Raw genomic sequence first — 17,323 nt, forward strand, 5'->3', positions numbered from 1 at the left:
CATTGTTTGCAATTAAATTTGTTCTGCTGTTTTAAGTAACCTCTGGAACTCTAAAGTTAACACTGCATTCATCATTTAAAAATAAGGAATAACTGTACCTTTATATGCAGGGAAGGGCCTGACTTGTTTGAGCTGCTGGAGGAGGGGAACACACTGCGTAACAGCCTCCTCTTCAAGCTGTTCTCCCTTGATTTGGAGCTAGGGCTGCCCTCTCCTGAGGGCCTGGAGTTTGCTTGTCGTACTAGACAAGGTTGAGGCCAGCACTCTTCTGAGCTCTTTTTTCCCATTTTGTCACTCTCCCCTGGCAGAGCAGGCACATGCTGCAGACCAGAGGCGCGCTGGAGGCAGCTGCCATCAGCACCCTGGAACTCCGAAGGCCCAAGGGACTGGGCTTTCATAACCATACCATTGGGATGAGACTGTCCATCCAGTCTGGGTTTGTAATCAGGCCACATAGTCTGCCTCCGGGTCACCTTGGTCCCACCATTGCAATTGAGGTAGTTTCCATATCTGTCTGCCCAGTCTGCTTCAGGGCTCTGAAGATACATGTCTGGGGGTCTGTCTTCCCCCAGGAGCCCAAGGGACTGGGCTCTCCTCCTGCTGGTGGGGCTCCTTCCCCTCAGAGTGTTGGAACTGATGGCAGAAAGCTTCTGGATATCGTTGAGTATCCCAGAGATATAGCCTTCCACTTCCACGGTGCTGCCCCTCACCACTGTCTGTGAAACACAGAAAATGGGGGAAAAAGTCAGAGATTTACAATTTGAGGTTCAGTTAATCTTGACAAAGTTTAGATTTTGTCTGTCTAGCCAAAGCAGACCCAGGGAATTTAGTAAAGTAAGTTAAAAAATAATGATAATAAAAGGACAGAAAAATTTAATTTTCCTTTACTGAGGGAAAAAAAAATGAATCATTGGGTGACATGCTTATTTAACAGAAGCAGCAGTGCTTTCAGCCAGAACAGTGAATCCTGCTGCTGCACTTGCATCCTAAAGGACAACCTTAGAGCAAAACTGGGTGTATTTAGTACTCCCTCCTGTGCCACACTACATCACTAACTTAGGCTCAACAAGCTCCTGAGAACTAATAGTCCTCCAAAGAAGTTACAGCATGCCGCAAGCTTTATCTGCATCAATCACCTTGCCATTCCAGGATAAGGTTCATCACTCCCCTGTACCACTCTCAGTACCATTGTAATCAGCATCCCTTAGTCTCGTTGTCTACTATTTTTGCTAATGCATCTTAATCTCAACCAATGCATACCACGCTGTTCCAACGCTGTATTTCTCCTCTGTTCTGCCAAGCTATTATAATTAAAAATGATGAACAAAGGGTCACACCAGCTCACAAATGCCTTGTAAGCAAGTGATGGAGAACAAGGCTTCCATCCAAACAAGCAACAGCACTACAGAAGTAGGACACTTGAAGCTGTCATTATATTACATAGTGCTCTACCTTGTTTATTCTAGAACTGAAATGCTTACAGAAGCTTTTTTAGTGCTGGAAACCAAAATGTTTTATTTCTTCATAGAAATTTACAGCATAGAATCGCTCCTGCACTTTCATGAATCTCTGCCTGAGGAAAATCCTTCCCTGGAGTGATGGCAATCTCCTGTTTGCTAACTGAACTCTGGGGATCTTCTAAGGATGCTGAATTAATTACACCAAGCCTAATATTTAGCTCATACAAAACAGCAGCTCCAGTAATTTCAACAGAATGCCACCACAGTGCATGAAATGCACCTGGCTTGCTCAGTGTCCGGGAACAAAAGGCAAAAGGGAAAGATTTTGTCAAACAAGGTGAAGAAAGAATAATCCAACTGATAACACTGCACACACAACATCACCTGCAGCTGAAAATTCTGCTCTTCAGTCCTGTTGTAGCAATATATCTCACCATATACATGCACCTTCCTCTGCAGCCTGTCAAGTAAATAACATGCTGAAGGCACTAATTCCTCAACTTGGTTCCATCATTTTTGCACAAAAATTGGTAGGAAAAAAATGCCAGAAATAAAGATACTCAGTCTTTTAAACTTGTCATTGGGGTGGGAAGAGTCTTCATTCTAATTCATCCTTTAGAGACTTAAGACATATCAGGTTACTTCAGTAATGTACTCAGTTAAGAGCACAAGATCGTAAATGAGTCTGAGCAAGGACAGATGGAATGTTCATGTCCCTAAGTAACACAGCCCTCAGCAGGATGCCTCCACACCCTTGCACAGGGAAGATGGGAGAGAAGGAGGCCCTCCTCCACAGCTCACTGATGTGCTCAGTGTTTCTACGAACTTGGGAAAAGAATAGCTCAAAATAAAGTTAAAAGAAATCTCAAGAAGCCAAATAGTCCAAAGTAGAGGGACAAAAATCATTCCAGAAAGGACTTCTGTCCAGCATGTTCACAAAATACGAAGTCTCCAAGAAAAGATGCTGTTGCCTTTTCAGAAAATCCATTAAATTGTTCACCTTATATTTTAGATAAAAACATCTTAAAATTAGACTAAGTCACACCTGTTGCACTTCCAACCCATTAAGTCAGTCCTATCCCCTGTGGACGGTGAAGATACGAGTTAGCTGTACTTTGCAGTCATATTTAAAGACTGCATCAGATTAATGAATAAGCATCTAAGTTTGAGGCAAACCTATAGGGAATGCTCTTACAGACATCATGTCTTACTGACCAAGATCTAAAAGTGATATTTTTAAAAAGAAAAGTGACCATTTACAAGCCACAAACAGTACATGTCAAAAAACAACAATAACAAAGAAAAACATACACACTATGAAAGCTGAATCCAGAACCTTATGTATAAGGGCTCAGCTTAACAGGGCCAATTAGCACTTACACACACACACACACACAAAAAATAAAAAAAAAAAAAAATCTTACTATCAATCTTACTATCGATTGGTATTATTGAATGGGAATTTGTTCAAGCGAAGTTTAACAGGAATAAATCAACTATACAATGCAATCTAAAAGCATATTTGCACCTGGACTTACTGGGCAAAAAGAAAAAAAAAAGTATTCATTTAAGAGTCTTTTGCAGTTTTTAAAGACTATTAGGCATTCTAACCATGTTCTCTTAAAAGTTTTGCAACTTCTTCTTGCTTTTACCATCTACAGATATAAAAAGTCATAAATGAAAGTACTGACCAGTATCAGACTCAGGAAAAACTCCAGTTTCTCCACTCTGTGGTCGTTTCTATATTTGATAGTGATGCCTCAAACTATTCCTTGAGTATACTTTTCCTAAATACTTAAGAAAAACTTAAGTTTGCTCTGGGAATGTCATAAGTAACAACATCAAGAGCCTAACTCAAGATGTAGGAGAGATCCATCATTTCTCCCTGACCCAAAGCCTGTTAACTTGTCATAGAAGGAAATTGGGTTGCTTGCCATGATTGGCTTGTTCTCGATAAATCCATGCAGGCTACTAGCTACTTCCCTGTTATCTTCTAGGAAGTGATTGCAAATAGATTACTTGCCTATTTGTTCCAGTTTCTTTCCGGGAATTGAAATTATTCTGACTGATCTGTAATTCCTTGAATTTTATTAGGCCCAGCTGACTTGAAAATATCTAACTTATCTAAAAAGTCTCATGTGTTCTTCCCTTATTTTATCCTGAGTTCCTATCCTTTTGTGCTCATGTTGTTAGCCAACTGATCACAGTTAACCTTTTCCTGAAGAAAAACATTAAACATTTAAGAGTTCTCAGTGTCATCTGTTATTAACTTTCTTTCACAATGAACAGTGAACTAATTCTTTTCTTCATCCCCCTTCTCCTCCTCCTTAGTGTACTTGTGATGTTTCCTTAGTGCTCTTTATATTCTCTGAGAATAACATCTCTCTTTGTGCCTTGGCCTTCCAGTTTTGTCCCTACATAAATTTCTTTTTTATTTGCCCGTTATAAATTGACCTAGTTTCCACTTTTCTGAGCAATCCTCCTGCAGTTTAAGCTCATCAGAGAGCTCCTGATCTCAACAAGTTGGTCTCTTATTACACATTTTCTGTCTTCTCTGGATTGCGGTTCTGTCTCCTACTACATTTTGAACCTCAAAGCAGATTCAGGACACCACAAAACAAAGACAATACCCTTCTTATTTTACCTGTTCTTCCTGAACAAGCTTTTCCCTTATAAATCAGCATTCTGCTGGAAGATCCTGATGTGCCATTTAAATCGCAGGTTCGGTTTTGCATTACTACTTGTGTTATACTAAAATGTAGTCCCATTTAGTCTGTATTTTAGGCATCTATACACAAAAGGCTAAATATATTCATCAGATAGCTATTTTCTTTTAAGTCCCTCCTGAAATCCAAGTAGTAATATCTCTATTTTACAACATACTTTTCACTTTTTAGGCTCTTGTAACATTCTTCTAACCAAGAACAAAAAGTTCCCACAGGCTAGCAAGACTTTAAACACTGTAATTCTGTCACCATCTTTCATTCCCTCTTCCAAGAGGCCATCGTGAATCTGCCTCTCTTCACACGCCAGGTCCCTGCAGACATTTATGAGCATACAGTCTCCAGATGACCATTATGAACCGCCATCCAAGCAAGACAACCATCTAAATTCACCCATCTGCAAGGATCAGTAACCTCTTCCTCCTTACTGAAGGACTTGCTTTAAGGAAATTCTCCTGTTTACTACGCTACACTTTCTGTTAAAACTGCTGGTTTATAAACCCTTTTAGCCTAAACCCAAGTATAGTCCTGCTCCCCGTTCTCTCTCATTCACTGAGACATCCACGAACTGCAAGCTACTGCTACCCAGCTCTCTCCCACTCAGGCTTCCCTGTCAACTTAATTACCAGCCAAATTTGCTCACCCACGAGAATGACAAACTTGCTAAAACAGGTCTCTCTACGAACTCTCCACTTCCCTGTACAACAGCTGAATATATCCGAGTCCCCGTCAGCTACCATGAGAGCTTTCACAGGTCCCTGTTTCAGTGACAGGCAGCCAGCTGGTTATTTGAACAGTGACACTACTGCAGCTAAGGATACTGATGTCCTTATTTCTGATGAAGTTACTATCTCCTCAAAAAAAAAAAAAAAAAAAATTAAAAAAAGCAATGTTATCAAAGCCCAGACCACTGCCATCCACTGAACTCATTACAGACCCCACCCTTAGCCCTTCTTGAGTATACATGGGGTTCTGGAGACATTAACTCAGCTTGGCTTCCTTCCTAGCCCAGGGAAGAGGAAAGAGTAGTCTTCCTTTCTTACCTTCATAGGCTGGAGTTGCATCCGGGTGATCCTTGAAGGGTCTACCACCGGCTTGGGGCGCCTCAACGTGTCTAGAATATTCTGCCATTGAGGTGGTAGGCCCACAAATTTGCCTTCCTTTGGGTCAAATGAAGTGTGGACACGGTGCTCAAAGTTCTGCGGAGCTGATATCTCAGGGCGTTTCTTCTTCTTCTTGCGGAACATGGTGCCTGAATCAGAGATGGCAATGTAGTCAGTGCTCTTGAATGTCTAGATGTGATCTGCTCAATCAGTAACATCACATTTCGATAATATCAGTTAAGTATATTGCATTAAAAACATTCTTCAGTGACAAGCACTTGGACAACAATGGAGCTGACAAGATTATCTGCTCTTTACAGATGAGGAAGTAGAAGCAATAGTAGAGCAATGGCTGGTGCAAGAACACCTACCAGATCAATAGCTGAACTAGGACTGCTGGTGACCTTTTTAGTTCTCTCTCCACTGTGAAACAGTGGTTCTATTTCAGAGGGGAAAAAAAGGGATACCTGTTATATCCATAGCTGAACTCCTCTTTATTTCTACACATTCATTTTGCCTATCATAAAAAAATTGAAATACATATAATAGATACACATTTATATTTTACTAGTTTCTACTTAGATCGAAGGTTTGGCTTTAGAGTCCAGCCAGTTAAGACAATATTGATGTGCTACAAAACTGGGCTCGGGTTGTCCTCTCACTGGTTATTTAAGACTACTACAAGTAAGTAATACACGTTTGAGTCACATTTAAAGGCAACAGAGTTGTTGTCAAAGGAAGAGCTGCCCAAGACAGATTTTGAATCTTCATTTTCCTAGCATGGAAGCAAGCGCTTCTGAGAGAGAAAGGAAGTGGTAGTTGGACACAAAATTCTGCCAGCAAGTAGCTGAAGAAGGTAAAATGAAAAAATTAAGATTCCTTTCCCTGGAGGGCTGAGAGATACAATTTGTGTAATAGTCCTTACAATTACAGCAAGCCAAAATCAGCTAACACTTAAAAATATCCAAACACGGGAGATGTTCAAAACCTCAATTTACATCCAAAAAAAGAGATGTAGATAAACCAAAAGCCAAAAGTTTTAGACTGTTCTGAAACTGGGAACATATGGAGGAAAAGAAAGAATCAGCACTCTGCATGTGATCACTTAACTCCAACATGGGTAGAATAAAATACAGTGGGACAGGACAGCCTGAATAGCTGGAGAACTGCAAGGGATGGGCACAACTTCTTCAGATAAGACAGACAGGGAAGAGATGAGGTGAAGGGATGTTACCCTTTCCAGGAAGAAACAGCTCAGAAGTAGGGAGATTTTCTATGGAGAGCCAGGCTTTTCACTGAGGTGTGTGGTGAGAGTCTGAAAGATGAGTCATAAACTGAAACAAGAAAGGTCCCAACTGGGTAGATGGAAAAACTTTTTCATGATCAGGGGAGTCCAGCACTGGAGCAGGTTGTCAAGACAGGCAGAGCAGTCTCCATCCTTGAGATTTTCAAGAACAGACAGGACAAAACCCTGAGCAACCTGTTCTGATCTCAAAGGTGACCCTGCTTTGAGCAGGAGGTTGGACTACAAATCTATTGAAGTGGCTTCTCCCCTGAGTTATTCTATTATTCTATGAAATGGTTTTATGACTCTAAAGTTATAAGTTTCTAAAAATGTAACTTGGAATACTTCTGTAATAATTGGAATATTTCTGTAACTTTCCACTCTTGTGGAAATATGTTTAATGGGCAAATGACAGTTCTGTGGATGCATTGGACCAGGTGTGCTCCAGAGCTCAGCATCAGGATGGACTGAGTAAGGAGATCCATAAGAGATTAGACAAAGCAGACTGCCAAAACACTTTAGGTACTTTAATGCTAAAGCTTTCTAGTCTTTCTAGTTTGGGAATAAGTTGTGCAGGTTTAGTTTTTAAAGAAGTACCTGTTCTTCCCCCTTCCTCTGACAATTTTCTGCTTACCCATCTGTACTCAGACCTTTTGGGTCAGAAAGCTTGTAGAAGGGGACTTAGACACTGTTAGTAATAAATTGTGTGAAAGTCCAGTCTTGCTTTGAACAGAGTTTATAGTCCCATGGCTATCTGAATTTAACTCCTTCTGTGGGCTTACTCAGAATAATGAAACACAATCCTATTCCTAACTTTCACTTTAGGTTCACTCTTTCTTGGAAAAAGGAGTTGTATCAGAACCCAAGTCCTTATTTCTGTCACTCTGAAGACAACACTCTTGTATACCAAATTTACATGAAACTTCATTACATTTACTGAAATTCAGTGTCCAGATTCTTAGGATATGTTCTAGATAACTGTTATACTGCTGTAGTTCTCTAAGAAATGAACCCAGATATGTTATTTCTGAACTTCTGGAAATAAACAAACCTACAGAGTTATAATTGAAAAAAAAAAAAAAAAAAAAAAAAAAAACCAGTCAAAATCATTAGAAGGAAGTCAACTGTTCTAATCAAGTGGTTCCCATGACTCTAAATTAATAATGTATCGGTAACATTTCCCCTAGGCATTCATTGGTTCAATTTAAACCAAGGTAGTAAACTACCAGTTTTTAAATACAGGAAACATACTGACCACACAACACAATTCTAGTCCATGACTTCTTATTCTATGGATTATTGCAGTTTATCAAGTGTACAGTAATAGTAGGAGAGAAAAAGTACATTCTGGATACCGCTAGGCTTGAACAACTGATCTCCAAGTTTAATCGTGCATTAATATTAGCATCTGCCTCTCACTAACATATCTTGAAGTGATGAAGACCACCACTTCCTTGACATCAGAAGATTTCTGACACTTGATCTTCAACTTTATAATGATCATCTTCCCCTGTACAGGACCTCAGCTTCCAACTATTTGTGCTGCATAAATATTTGCAAGGGTCAGAGGCAATGAACACATACAGAGATAACATTGTGCTGTAGACATGCACACACTCCTAGGAGTCACTAGCCTCAACTATCAGCACACCACAGGTTTTTTTCCCCACAGTGAAAAACAAATCAAATATTTTGAGTTGTTTTACTAAAAACTTGATGAGAGAGCAAAGTGCAGTCACCAGGTGAGCAATGACATTGCTTCCTTGTGCTTTTCTGAGATCCTGAAAATGCATACACGCCTGCTTGACATGGTTACCATGATCGTGCAGTCACTGGCATGGGAACCATTTATGTGCCGCAGAAGTGCTTTTACACCACCTAAGCCCAGAGACGTGCAATCCATCCATGGTGAAATACAGATTTCACACATTGACAATGCCCATTGCAATCCAGAAGCCTACTAAAGATGCCTCCCAGATGAAAAAGAAAGAAAATCCTAGGCAAGTAAAAAAACATGTACAATAGAGACTGGAAGCAACTGCTCTGCCTAGAAGAGGTTTTGCAGCCAGAATAATCTTTGTTCAAAATGTGTTCTAATGGAAACCAAAGTACATCTTTACAGAGAGCTTATGGGAAGAGAGGCCATGCTCCAGATTTGTATTGCTGACTGCTCAAACGCAGTGATTCACCTCCAATGCCCCCTAGGTGCTGTGCATTAACTAATTACCAAGACTGAAGTCAAAGGGCAATTCTTTAGGGTGCAGACAACCATGGAAAGGAAAGATATTCCAACAGTTCATGGTGTTAGTACTATTCAAACCAACAGCTGCTGCTACTGAGGAGCTTTCACAGCCCCCGAGCACAGCAGGAAGTATATCTGTAGTATTATAGCCAAAGCTTAAGTTCTGAATCGCTGCCTACACATCAGTCGCTACAGCTACTTGATCCACCAGAATGGGGGCATTTCCAGACACAATGATGTTACTGCTTTAACCGGTATCTTTCCTTCTCCTGCTCCAACTCTCACAGCTTCATTCCTCATCTCATCCCAATAATGAGAAGATATTCAGGGCATAGCACACGCTGTCTTTTAAGTTTGCTCTTTAATGGCTTCAGGTGGCCAGGGGTCCTGTAAAATGTGGTTTTAAAAATGCCACAGCCATTAGCATTTGTACTATCAAATGTTTTCTGAACCAGAAGAAGAATTATTCTAGCTGAACTACAAGGTTCAGAATGCTCATTTTTAAAGCCTAGGTGGTATTTTGGCCCCAAGTAGAACAGCAGCTCTACGCCAGCGTATCAGTTTCCATAAGCACAAACACCACGTTTGTGGATTTACATTAAATCACTGTACCTGTCAATCAACACCTGGAATACACTTAGTTCCCATATACAAGAGCATCCTTACTAAACCCAGAAAGCAGCATCTACTAAGTTCACAGTCAATTTTAGGGTGACTAACTGGCAGCCTGCATCTACCTTATTGGCTTATAATAGACATCTTAAAAACAACAAGATGCAATCAAGTCCAAATATAATATACTCCTGGGCATCCAATGACATTTGCTTTATATGATCAGTATCAATCTTTGATTATAAAGACATTGCCATATCAGACAGGTGGTTTAAAGGTACACTGCATTAAGATCAAATGAAATTCATACACTAAAAATAGTTATTTGAAATCCAGTGGATTGTAATAATCTGTGTAGGTTTTGCATCTCATTGAGAAGGTCTGTATTTAACCAGTCTCCTTTCACTTTGTGGTTTTCATGCAAGAGCTATTTATTTTTATTTCCAATACCCAGCTAGCGAATGTTTAAATAAAAAACATAAAACAGGCCTTTTCTAATTCAGTAACAAATTCATAAGAATATTTTATGCATATAAGATTTTGTAAATCAAGACAAACCTGTAGTTAAACGTAGACAGCATCCCTTTAATATAATAATACAAATACTGTGACACTGATATTATAATAATCTACTAGACTTTAGTCTTTCATTCACTGCTGACAACTGTACTGTAAGAAATGTCACAAACATAAATAATAAAAGTCACTACCACAAGACAAAAGCAGTCGGAGATTGAAATTCTCTCAGCGATCCATTCCTGCTGCCTGGGAAACCACGTTAGATTTTTCAACTCCAGATATAGCTGTTCCTAGATGATACAGTTCCAAAAGCTGTCACATCTGCCAGTGAGCATGAGAAAAAATCCCACAGCCAGCAGATCCAGAGCAGGGGGAGGGATCGGCTGGGAAGGAGGGGCAAGAAGAAAGAAGGGTCAGGCTCAGATGAGAGGAAGGGGTGGGAAGATTAGGGATGGAAGGGAGAAAGGGGAATCAGAGTTAGGAAAGGAAAGAGCAACGACTGGGAGGCAGGCAACCCAAGGAGCAGGGCACAGAAAAGAATCGACTGCACTGAAAAAAAAAAAAAAAAGTAGATAAACGTTATCAGGAAATGCTCATTACAACACAAGAGTTCAAACACTCAGACAAAGAAGCTCACACGCACTGTTATTTAATCTGACTTGCCTCCACCCTATGCACATTTGGTTATATACTCCATTAGTATATAGGCACTGTACTTAACTATCTACATACACTCATTCACTCACACGTACACTTGATGATAGCAAAAACAGCAGAGAGCTACTTCAGGCTCACTTGTATAGTTTCCAGTTAAAAATAAGCTTTCCCTCCCCCTCCTTGCTGCAGTAACTGAACTCACTCACACAGTGCTTATTCCACTGGTATCACAGATCTGGACGCAGCTTGCCACATTCCTCCCTCCCTGGACAAGAGATAATGCTGGGTCCCCAGGCTGAAGAAAGCAGTTCCCATGATTTCTAAGCACTCCCCCAGCAGATAATGCCAACCCACTCTAACCAGTTATGAGAGGAGGGGGGGGAGAAAAATGAACTCAGGACCTGAGGAACTGCAATATGGAAACTGGGTTTGGAGTCAGAAGATAAAGAAGATTGTAGAGAATTCACCAATTAAATGGAAAAGCATAATTCCATACTTTGCTATACAGGTCACTGTCATGTAGTACATTTCAAATACATTAATAATGGCCTATTTAGCTTGTTGTAGGCATATATTCATGCATATGTGCATGTGAATATGCACACATGGTATTTCACTGCATTCCATACCTTCTAAAATCCTTGTTTACCCTCCTAAGGTGTCTGACACGATCATTATTTATACGAAGCCAAAGAAGATGTTCATAGCATTTTGCAGACAAAGAAAAATGACAGGTTCCTTCCCTAAGGAGCTTAAAAATCTAAATGTGACTTCACGCAGCAAAGATGACAAAGGGTGAGTGAAAGGGGAAAAGAACAGGTAAATGGGCTGAAATCTGAAATGAGATTTCAGAGCACAGAACCTTGTCTCAATGACCCCTGCCACATTCATCTGTGATACTAATTTTCGAAATACAGTTTTAGGTAACTTTGCCTCCCTAAAGGAAGAACGGATGCTTGTCTGGTGTGCTATCACTTCAAGTCCTTTCCTTTAACTCCCTTCTCTCTCTTCCAGAGCCCCCAGTAGTAAAGCTATGTGTTGGTGTGAACTAGCAGCACAGCAAACTGGTAAAATGCTCTAAATCCTGCACAAACACACACATGAGCACACAGATTAATATTACATTAGAAAAAAAGCTTAGGGAATGATGTATTTGTTATATTGTTGGGTTTATTTTTGACAAATGAGAAAAAACACAACAGCTTAACATTTTTTGCACTGCCTCCGCTGAACAGGGTCTACAGCCTATAGTGCTGCCTCTTTCTCCCCCGCTCCATTTCTTTGCTCATAAATTAGGACTAAAACCTGAAATACGGTGAACGCCTATATGCTAAGCTTGTTTTGGATGCTGCTCAGTGACATATTTCTAGGTGTGTTTTAGCTATAATACACCAAATTTGTTCTGGGACATATAAAAGCACTTGCAAAGGAAAGACCTCTTGAACTTTCTGAAACCGGTACAGGCATGTCCCAAATGCTAATGGACTTTTTCCCCTGACAAATAATAAAGCTTTCCATTATTTACAGTCTCCTAGAAATCCCAGCTAAAGTCACTGTCCCACTGTGCCAAGCTCTGAAGACAGTCCCCACCCTCCAGGGTTTTCATCTATAGAGACAAAAGGTAAGGAAAAGGAATTATTATCCTCATTTGCAGATGAGACAGAAAAAAAAATGACTAGCCCAATTTCTTCCCGGCTATGTCTAGGTTAGCAAACCTAAAAGAGATTCCAGGTACGTCTCCTGGCTGCTTTTTAACTACATATCAAGGCCAGATCGAGGTCCAGCACACCCTGGTGTCCACGGAGAAAAAATATGGGTGCACAGCACCATGGGGAGCTAAAACATGTTCTGACCACTTGTTTGATCTTGACGCCAGCAGGTAGGTCTAGACACCATGACAAAAACCAGAAACACAGACAGAAATCACACCCAAACCTCAATTGCAATCTAATGCCTTCATTAGAAGATTAGCCTTTTCCCATTTGTGTTTGGTTTGTAGGAGGGTTACAGCTAACAAATACCACCACGGCACCAAAAGAAGGATGTAGCTCATCTCAGCCTCTTTACCCAAGCCAGAGAGATGTATGCTGCAAGTCATAAGGCTGAGACATATGTCACTAAAACATTGATGAATTGTTTCCCTACCTTTCAAACACTTGATGTAGCTGTCCTCTTCTGGATGTACAAAGCCATACACCACTGCACCTCTTTGACACATGCACACGTCACTGTTCCATGTCCACAGAGTCACTGCATTGTTTCAAATGGTTTTACAGGTATTACTTTGCCACGAAGGATGCATACGTGGTTAAAAGCAAGTGGCTGTAGTTATCTGTTAATCCAGAACACCAAAGAGCTTCAAGCTTGGATATAGGGCTTCAGTCTCCACTCTCGTGTGCTAGATCCACTCAAAGTCAGCGTAAAGATACTACCAAGATTAGAATAAGAACATTTTAGGCTCTGTCTGCAAAAATTCACATGAATAACAACATCTCATCTCTCAGACAGAAGGTTATGTTGGGACAAGCGAAAGGGGCCCCATCTGGCATGATGGGTCACGTGGCAAAGGAGGGAGCCAAGGCACTGGGCTGCATCTGGGGAACAGGCTACTTCAAGCACATCACTTCAAAACACCAGGCGCCACGTCCTGCAGTTCTGTCTGAGCACTGTAACCCCACTGTGCTCCTCTGTACCATGTCATGGGTCACAGATCCAGCTGGGTTGCAGGAGGGAGGCCATAGCCGTGTGTTGCAAACACACGTGATACAGGCTTTACTGTACTCAATTCAGGAGCAAAGCATGAGTCGAACACTCGCTGGGCATGGCTGACTGCTTGCAAGCACACCTGCCCCTGCAGGGGCACTGATGACCACACACATCCCAGATCACGCTCCTCACTCCAGCAGCATGGCAGAGGGCTGGCAGGGTCACTACAGTGATCCCCAGACCACCCGCTGGCACCACAATGTAAGAGTTAAACTTCCTTCCAAATAACACTAAACAATCTTACTCCCTAGTTATGATCACTGTGTTCTCCTAAAGTGGGATGTATAGGTATTAAGTTGCAGGCTGTTGACAGCAATTAGTGTTATTCCCATGAGATAACTGATGAGAAAGCTGCAGCCCAGGCAGTGGGCCCCAAAACATGGAGACAAGAGGCCAGCTTAAACCCCAGAGCCTGGCTGTCTCTCAGCACCTTACTACTCACTACTGCCACTAACCAAGACCAACAGATATGGAAATTTAAATCATAACAGACAAGACTTCTCCTAGGGAATATCAGCTATTCTGCTTAGTGCAGAAAGGAGAAAAAAAAAAAAAAAAAAAAAAAAAAAAAAAAAAAACATGCTATGAGTATGAATGTTCACAGTATTCCATATGTTAAAACCTAAGGTGCACTCATAACACAAGTAAATATAAATAACTATTGTCTACAACTACACTCTGTTCATCAATAAATTACAAAGTAATCTAATTACTAACACTATAAATTAAAATGGCTCTGCCCTAGGGTAAATGTAATTTCCTGAGATTTTTCTGAGGGAAATAGATTCCAACTTTAAGTCTGTCATCACCCTACATTCACATTACCTGATCAGTCTCAAACTAACATGAGATCCCAGTGCATTAGTCCTCCAGCTACACAGTAATTCTCCTGCAATTTTTAGAAACCATACCAAGAAATCCCTTAGAAATGAGGCCTAAATTAGCCAAGTCCTGATTCTGTACTCCATTGCACCGAGTCTATGCCTTGGAAAGCAAAGAGGCAAGAAAGCTGATCCCCTAACCCAGAGTCTCCTGTAGCAAGATCTGAAAGTTTCCTGCATTTCTCCAGCTATCAGTGCTGAGCAGGACAACATATTGGCTAGCCTTCTGCTGCTCTTGCTGACTTCAGAGCTGATGCCCTATATGTGCAGAACTGATCGGCAGCTCTTAATGAGATGAGACTTCACCACAGTACCTCAATCAGTACCTCAGGAGAACGTGATGTGCAATGCAGAACTTGGAACCTGGCTGAGTTTCTAGCTGCAGGTGGAGTTGGCTAGTCCATGATGTTTTAAGCAGTTTGAACAAAATATTTTAGCTCTTTTTTCTGCTTGTGAATTTCCCTGAGCACATTAGAGAAGTAGGTTAAAAAGTGTTTTTAACAGAAAAAATCTAGTCTCTAGTCTCTAATCAGAGAGGAAAGTCGAACTTCCTGGTGTGTGCTTCTCTTTGTGAATGAAAATAATTTTGTGACCAAACAAGATTTCATGTTTCATTTTTGCAAGCCTTGTCAATAGGTCCCAGGATATTCTTTCCAGGTGTATACGTATAACTAAGGCCATACTGGCACCCATCTAGACCGAAACAACCCCTGCACAGGGAACAGACTGTCCACCTTAAAGCACAGTTACTAATCCAGCCAACTATTTGTTGATAGCTCTTTCCCTTATTTGATCAGCTGTCTTTGTTACTGGATACATAATCCTCTGCTCACACTTAGCACACAGGATGTACATACCAAGGTGGTTGTAGAATACGAACATCATTTTACAGCTTCATCATGCCATCAAGAATGAGACTGTTCAAAGGGATGGGACTTGAGAGAGAGCCAGCAGCGTTCCTTTCCCCAGCAGCTCTGGAGGGGCATAGCTGCTTGGATTTTACCCAAACACGTAATTTTCAGCAAACACCTCTTACTATATGTGCATTCCCCAGCACCACCTGAAAACTTTCACTCACCAGCCACAAACTTCTCTTCCAATTTTTTTTTGGTGTTTTTTGTTTGTTTGTTTGTTTGTTTGGGTTTGTGTTTTGGTTTTTGTTGTGTTTTGTTTTTTATTTTCAGTGCTGTGTCCCCAAATACATTAAGGCATTAATGTCCTGGCAAAGAAGAAAATACATGTATCAGCAAACATTAATGGATAAGACTACTTTCTGCAGCTGTGAGATGAAATTCTTGTCTGTATATGTTGGCTACCACTTGGCAAAAATAATCAAGTACAAATGCCCAATAGGATAGTAACTATATAGTTATACAGTAAGACTTATAGTAATTTAAACTGGAGGAAATCAGCCAGCTTTCAGATAGCCAAGATACACATAAACCCACACACACACACCCCCACACATGCGAGTACTACAACATAGTGTTTCAGTAGGTGTTCTGAAAAGCCCTTGGCTAGCACAGCAGCCAGAAGGTCAGGAATACAGACACGAGGGGTTATAACTGGTGAGTCGATGAGACTTCTTCAAAGGTATGGTAAGGGTCCTCACAGATACAGGACTTAGGAGGAGATATTGCTATGTCTCGCGTAAAAGCAACGAGCATGCATGTTCCTGACGTGCTGTCTGCTTTCCCAAGCATCACCCAGAGTAATTTTAACCCCTTCTTCACCCCAATGCTTTAAGATCATCACCCAGCAATATTCAACAATGCATTTTCCTCCCCCCATTCCCCATCATCTTCACTCTCCATAGTTTACACTACCAGATCCCAGAGACATCGGCCCATCTAAAAGACACTGGAAAGCAAAAAACACAAGATCTTACTGGCAGTCCTGCTGTAACAATGCCGGTAGAGGACAATTCCAAGTGAGAGGAGAAAGAAGGGTCTGCAGGGAAACTCTCCCACTGCCATGCAGCAAAGCCGATTGGAGGACGGTGTTGCTGGGCTATAGGAGTAAAGACGAAGTAAACTCCTTCCCAAAGGAATCCAGCTCCTGGTTTTTCTTCCCTTCCAGAACCATCCCTCGAGAGAAAAAATTGTATGACCACCCGGAACCGTTCGCCTCTCACTTTGCCCAAGGCTGGCATTGCCAACACACGTGTGATCGTTACGCTAGTTCCTGGCAGTGGCGAGGCTGAGCTCTGAAGGGAAGGGGTTAAGCTGTAGCAGCACAGCCACTGGGGAACAGAGATGTTAGTTTAAACTGACAAACCTAGTCCTCTGTAAACAGAGGGAACAAAATCGCATGAAACTGCAGCGATTAGGACAGTGTTGCTACTGCTTTAAAGCAAGCAAGCAAGTCAATGTTGAACCCCAAACCTGCAGGAGGGAGCTTACCCCTGGCTCTTCATTGCTCTGTAACCAGAGGTGAGGTGGAAATGCTCTGCCACCGGGATCCGCTGACACGCCGATAAACTTGGGAGAGAAAGATGGCAGGAGAAAGCGGGAGAAGCAAAAGGGGTGGAGGCAAGTCTGACATGTTTGTACAGTGCCTGGTTCACCTAAGCTGCTGAGTTTGATTTCAGGGTGTGGTAGTAGATGGAGCACAGATGCAGTCAGCGCGGAGAAGCCTCGGATTCATGTTCCAAAGGAAAATAACACACACCAACAGCAGAGCCTCGTGGGACCATCTTGCCTTCTCACTGTCTCCTCCTTTTGGTCCCTACGGGGGGAAGAGAGAGAAAAAGAGCTCAGTCACACCTGGGCACCGAGGCTTGCTAGGTCTCAGGCAAGAACCTCGGGAAGATCATCTCCCATTCCCCTCCACCCTTTCCTAACCCCCCCTGCTTCGCTGCTGACCTATTAAAGCTCCGACTTGCTTGTTAGCTCCTCTCTCTCAGCTCCACAGCCTCAGGGCCTAGAGCTGCTGCAGCTTCTAACGAATCCCGACATCTCCGCCTGTGTCGCCTGGCTGCAGATTTCAGGACCTGCCACCAATTCCTTGTAATTCCTGGCAGGAAAGCTTTGATTGTTTGCTATACGGCTGGCTATAGAAGAATTCACCAATTTA

The 17,323-nt window shown here is 41.6% G+C and overlaps 1 protein-coding gene across 5 annotated transcripts in view; it reads right to left on the minus strand.

The window, feature by feature from the left end:
* PAK6 (p21 (RAC1) activated kinase 6) overlaps window positions 1-16,224 on the minus strand; it is a gene marked incomplete at its 5' end in the record, with an annotated part of 28,378 nt that extends 12,154 nt beyond the window's left edge. For 2 of the 5 annotated variants that reach the window (XM_082762455.1, XM_082762454.1), the window contains 3 exons: window positions 99-716; window positions 5,227-5,435; window positions 12,747-12,884. In XM_082762455.1, the coding sequence (XP_082618581.1) occupies window positions 99-716; window positions 5,227-5,435; window positions 12,747-12,819 (900 nt within the window). Of the gene's footprint in view, window positions 1-98; window positions 717-5,226; window positions 5,436-9,983; window positions 10,110-10,135; window positions 10,257-12,746; window positions 12,885-16,136 lie in introns of those variants that run through there. The other 3 variants (XM_082762458.1, XM_082762456.1, XM_082762457.1) reach the window with 3 other exon arrangements.
* Between the last annotated feature and the right edge of the window lie 1,099 nt (window positions 16,225-17,323).

Source organism: Aythya marila, assembly GCF_965140915.1.
Source record: "Aythya marila genome assembly, chromosome: 5".
NCBI classification, from domain to species: Eukaryota; Metazoa; Chordata; class Aves; order Anseriformes; family Anatidae; genus Aythya; species Aythya marila.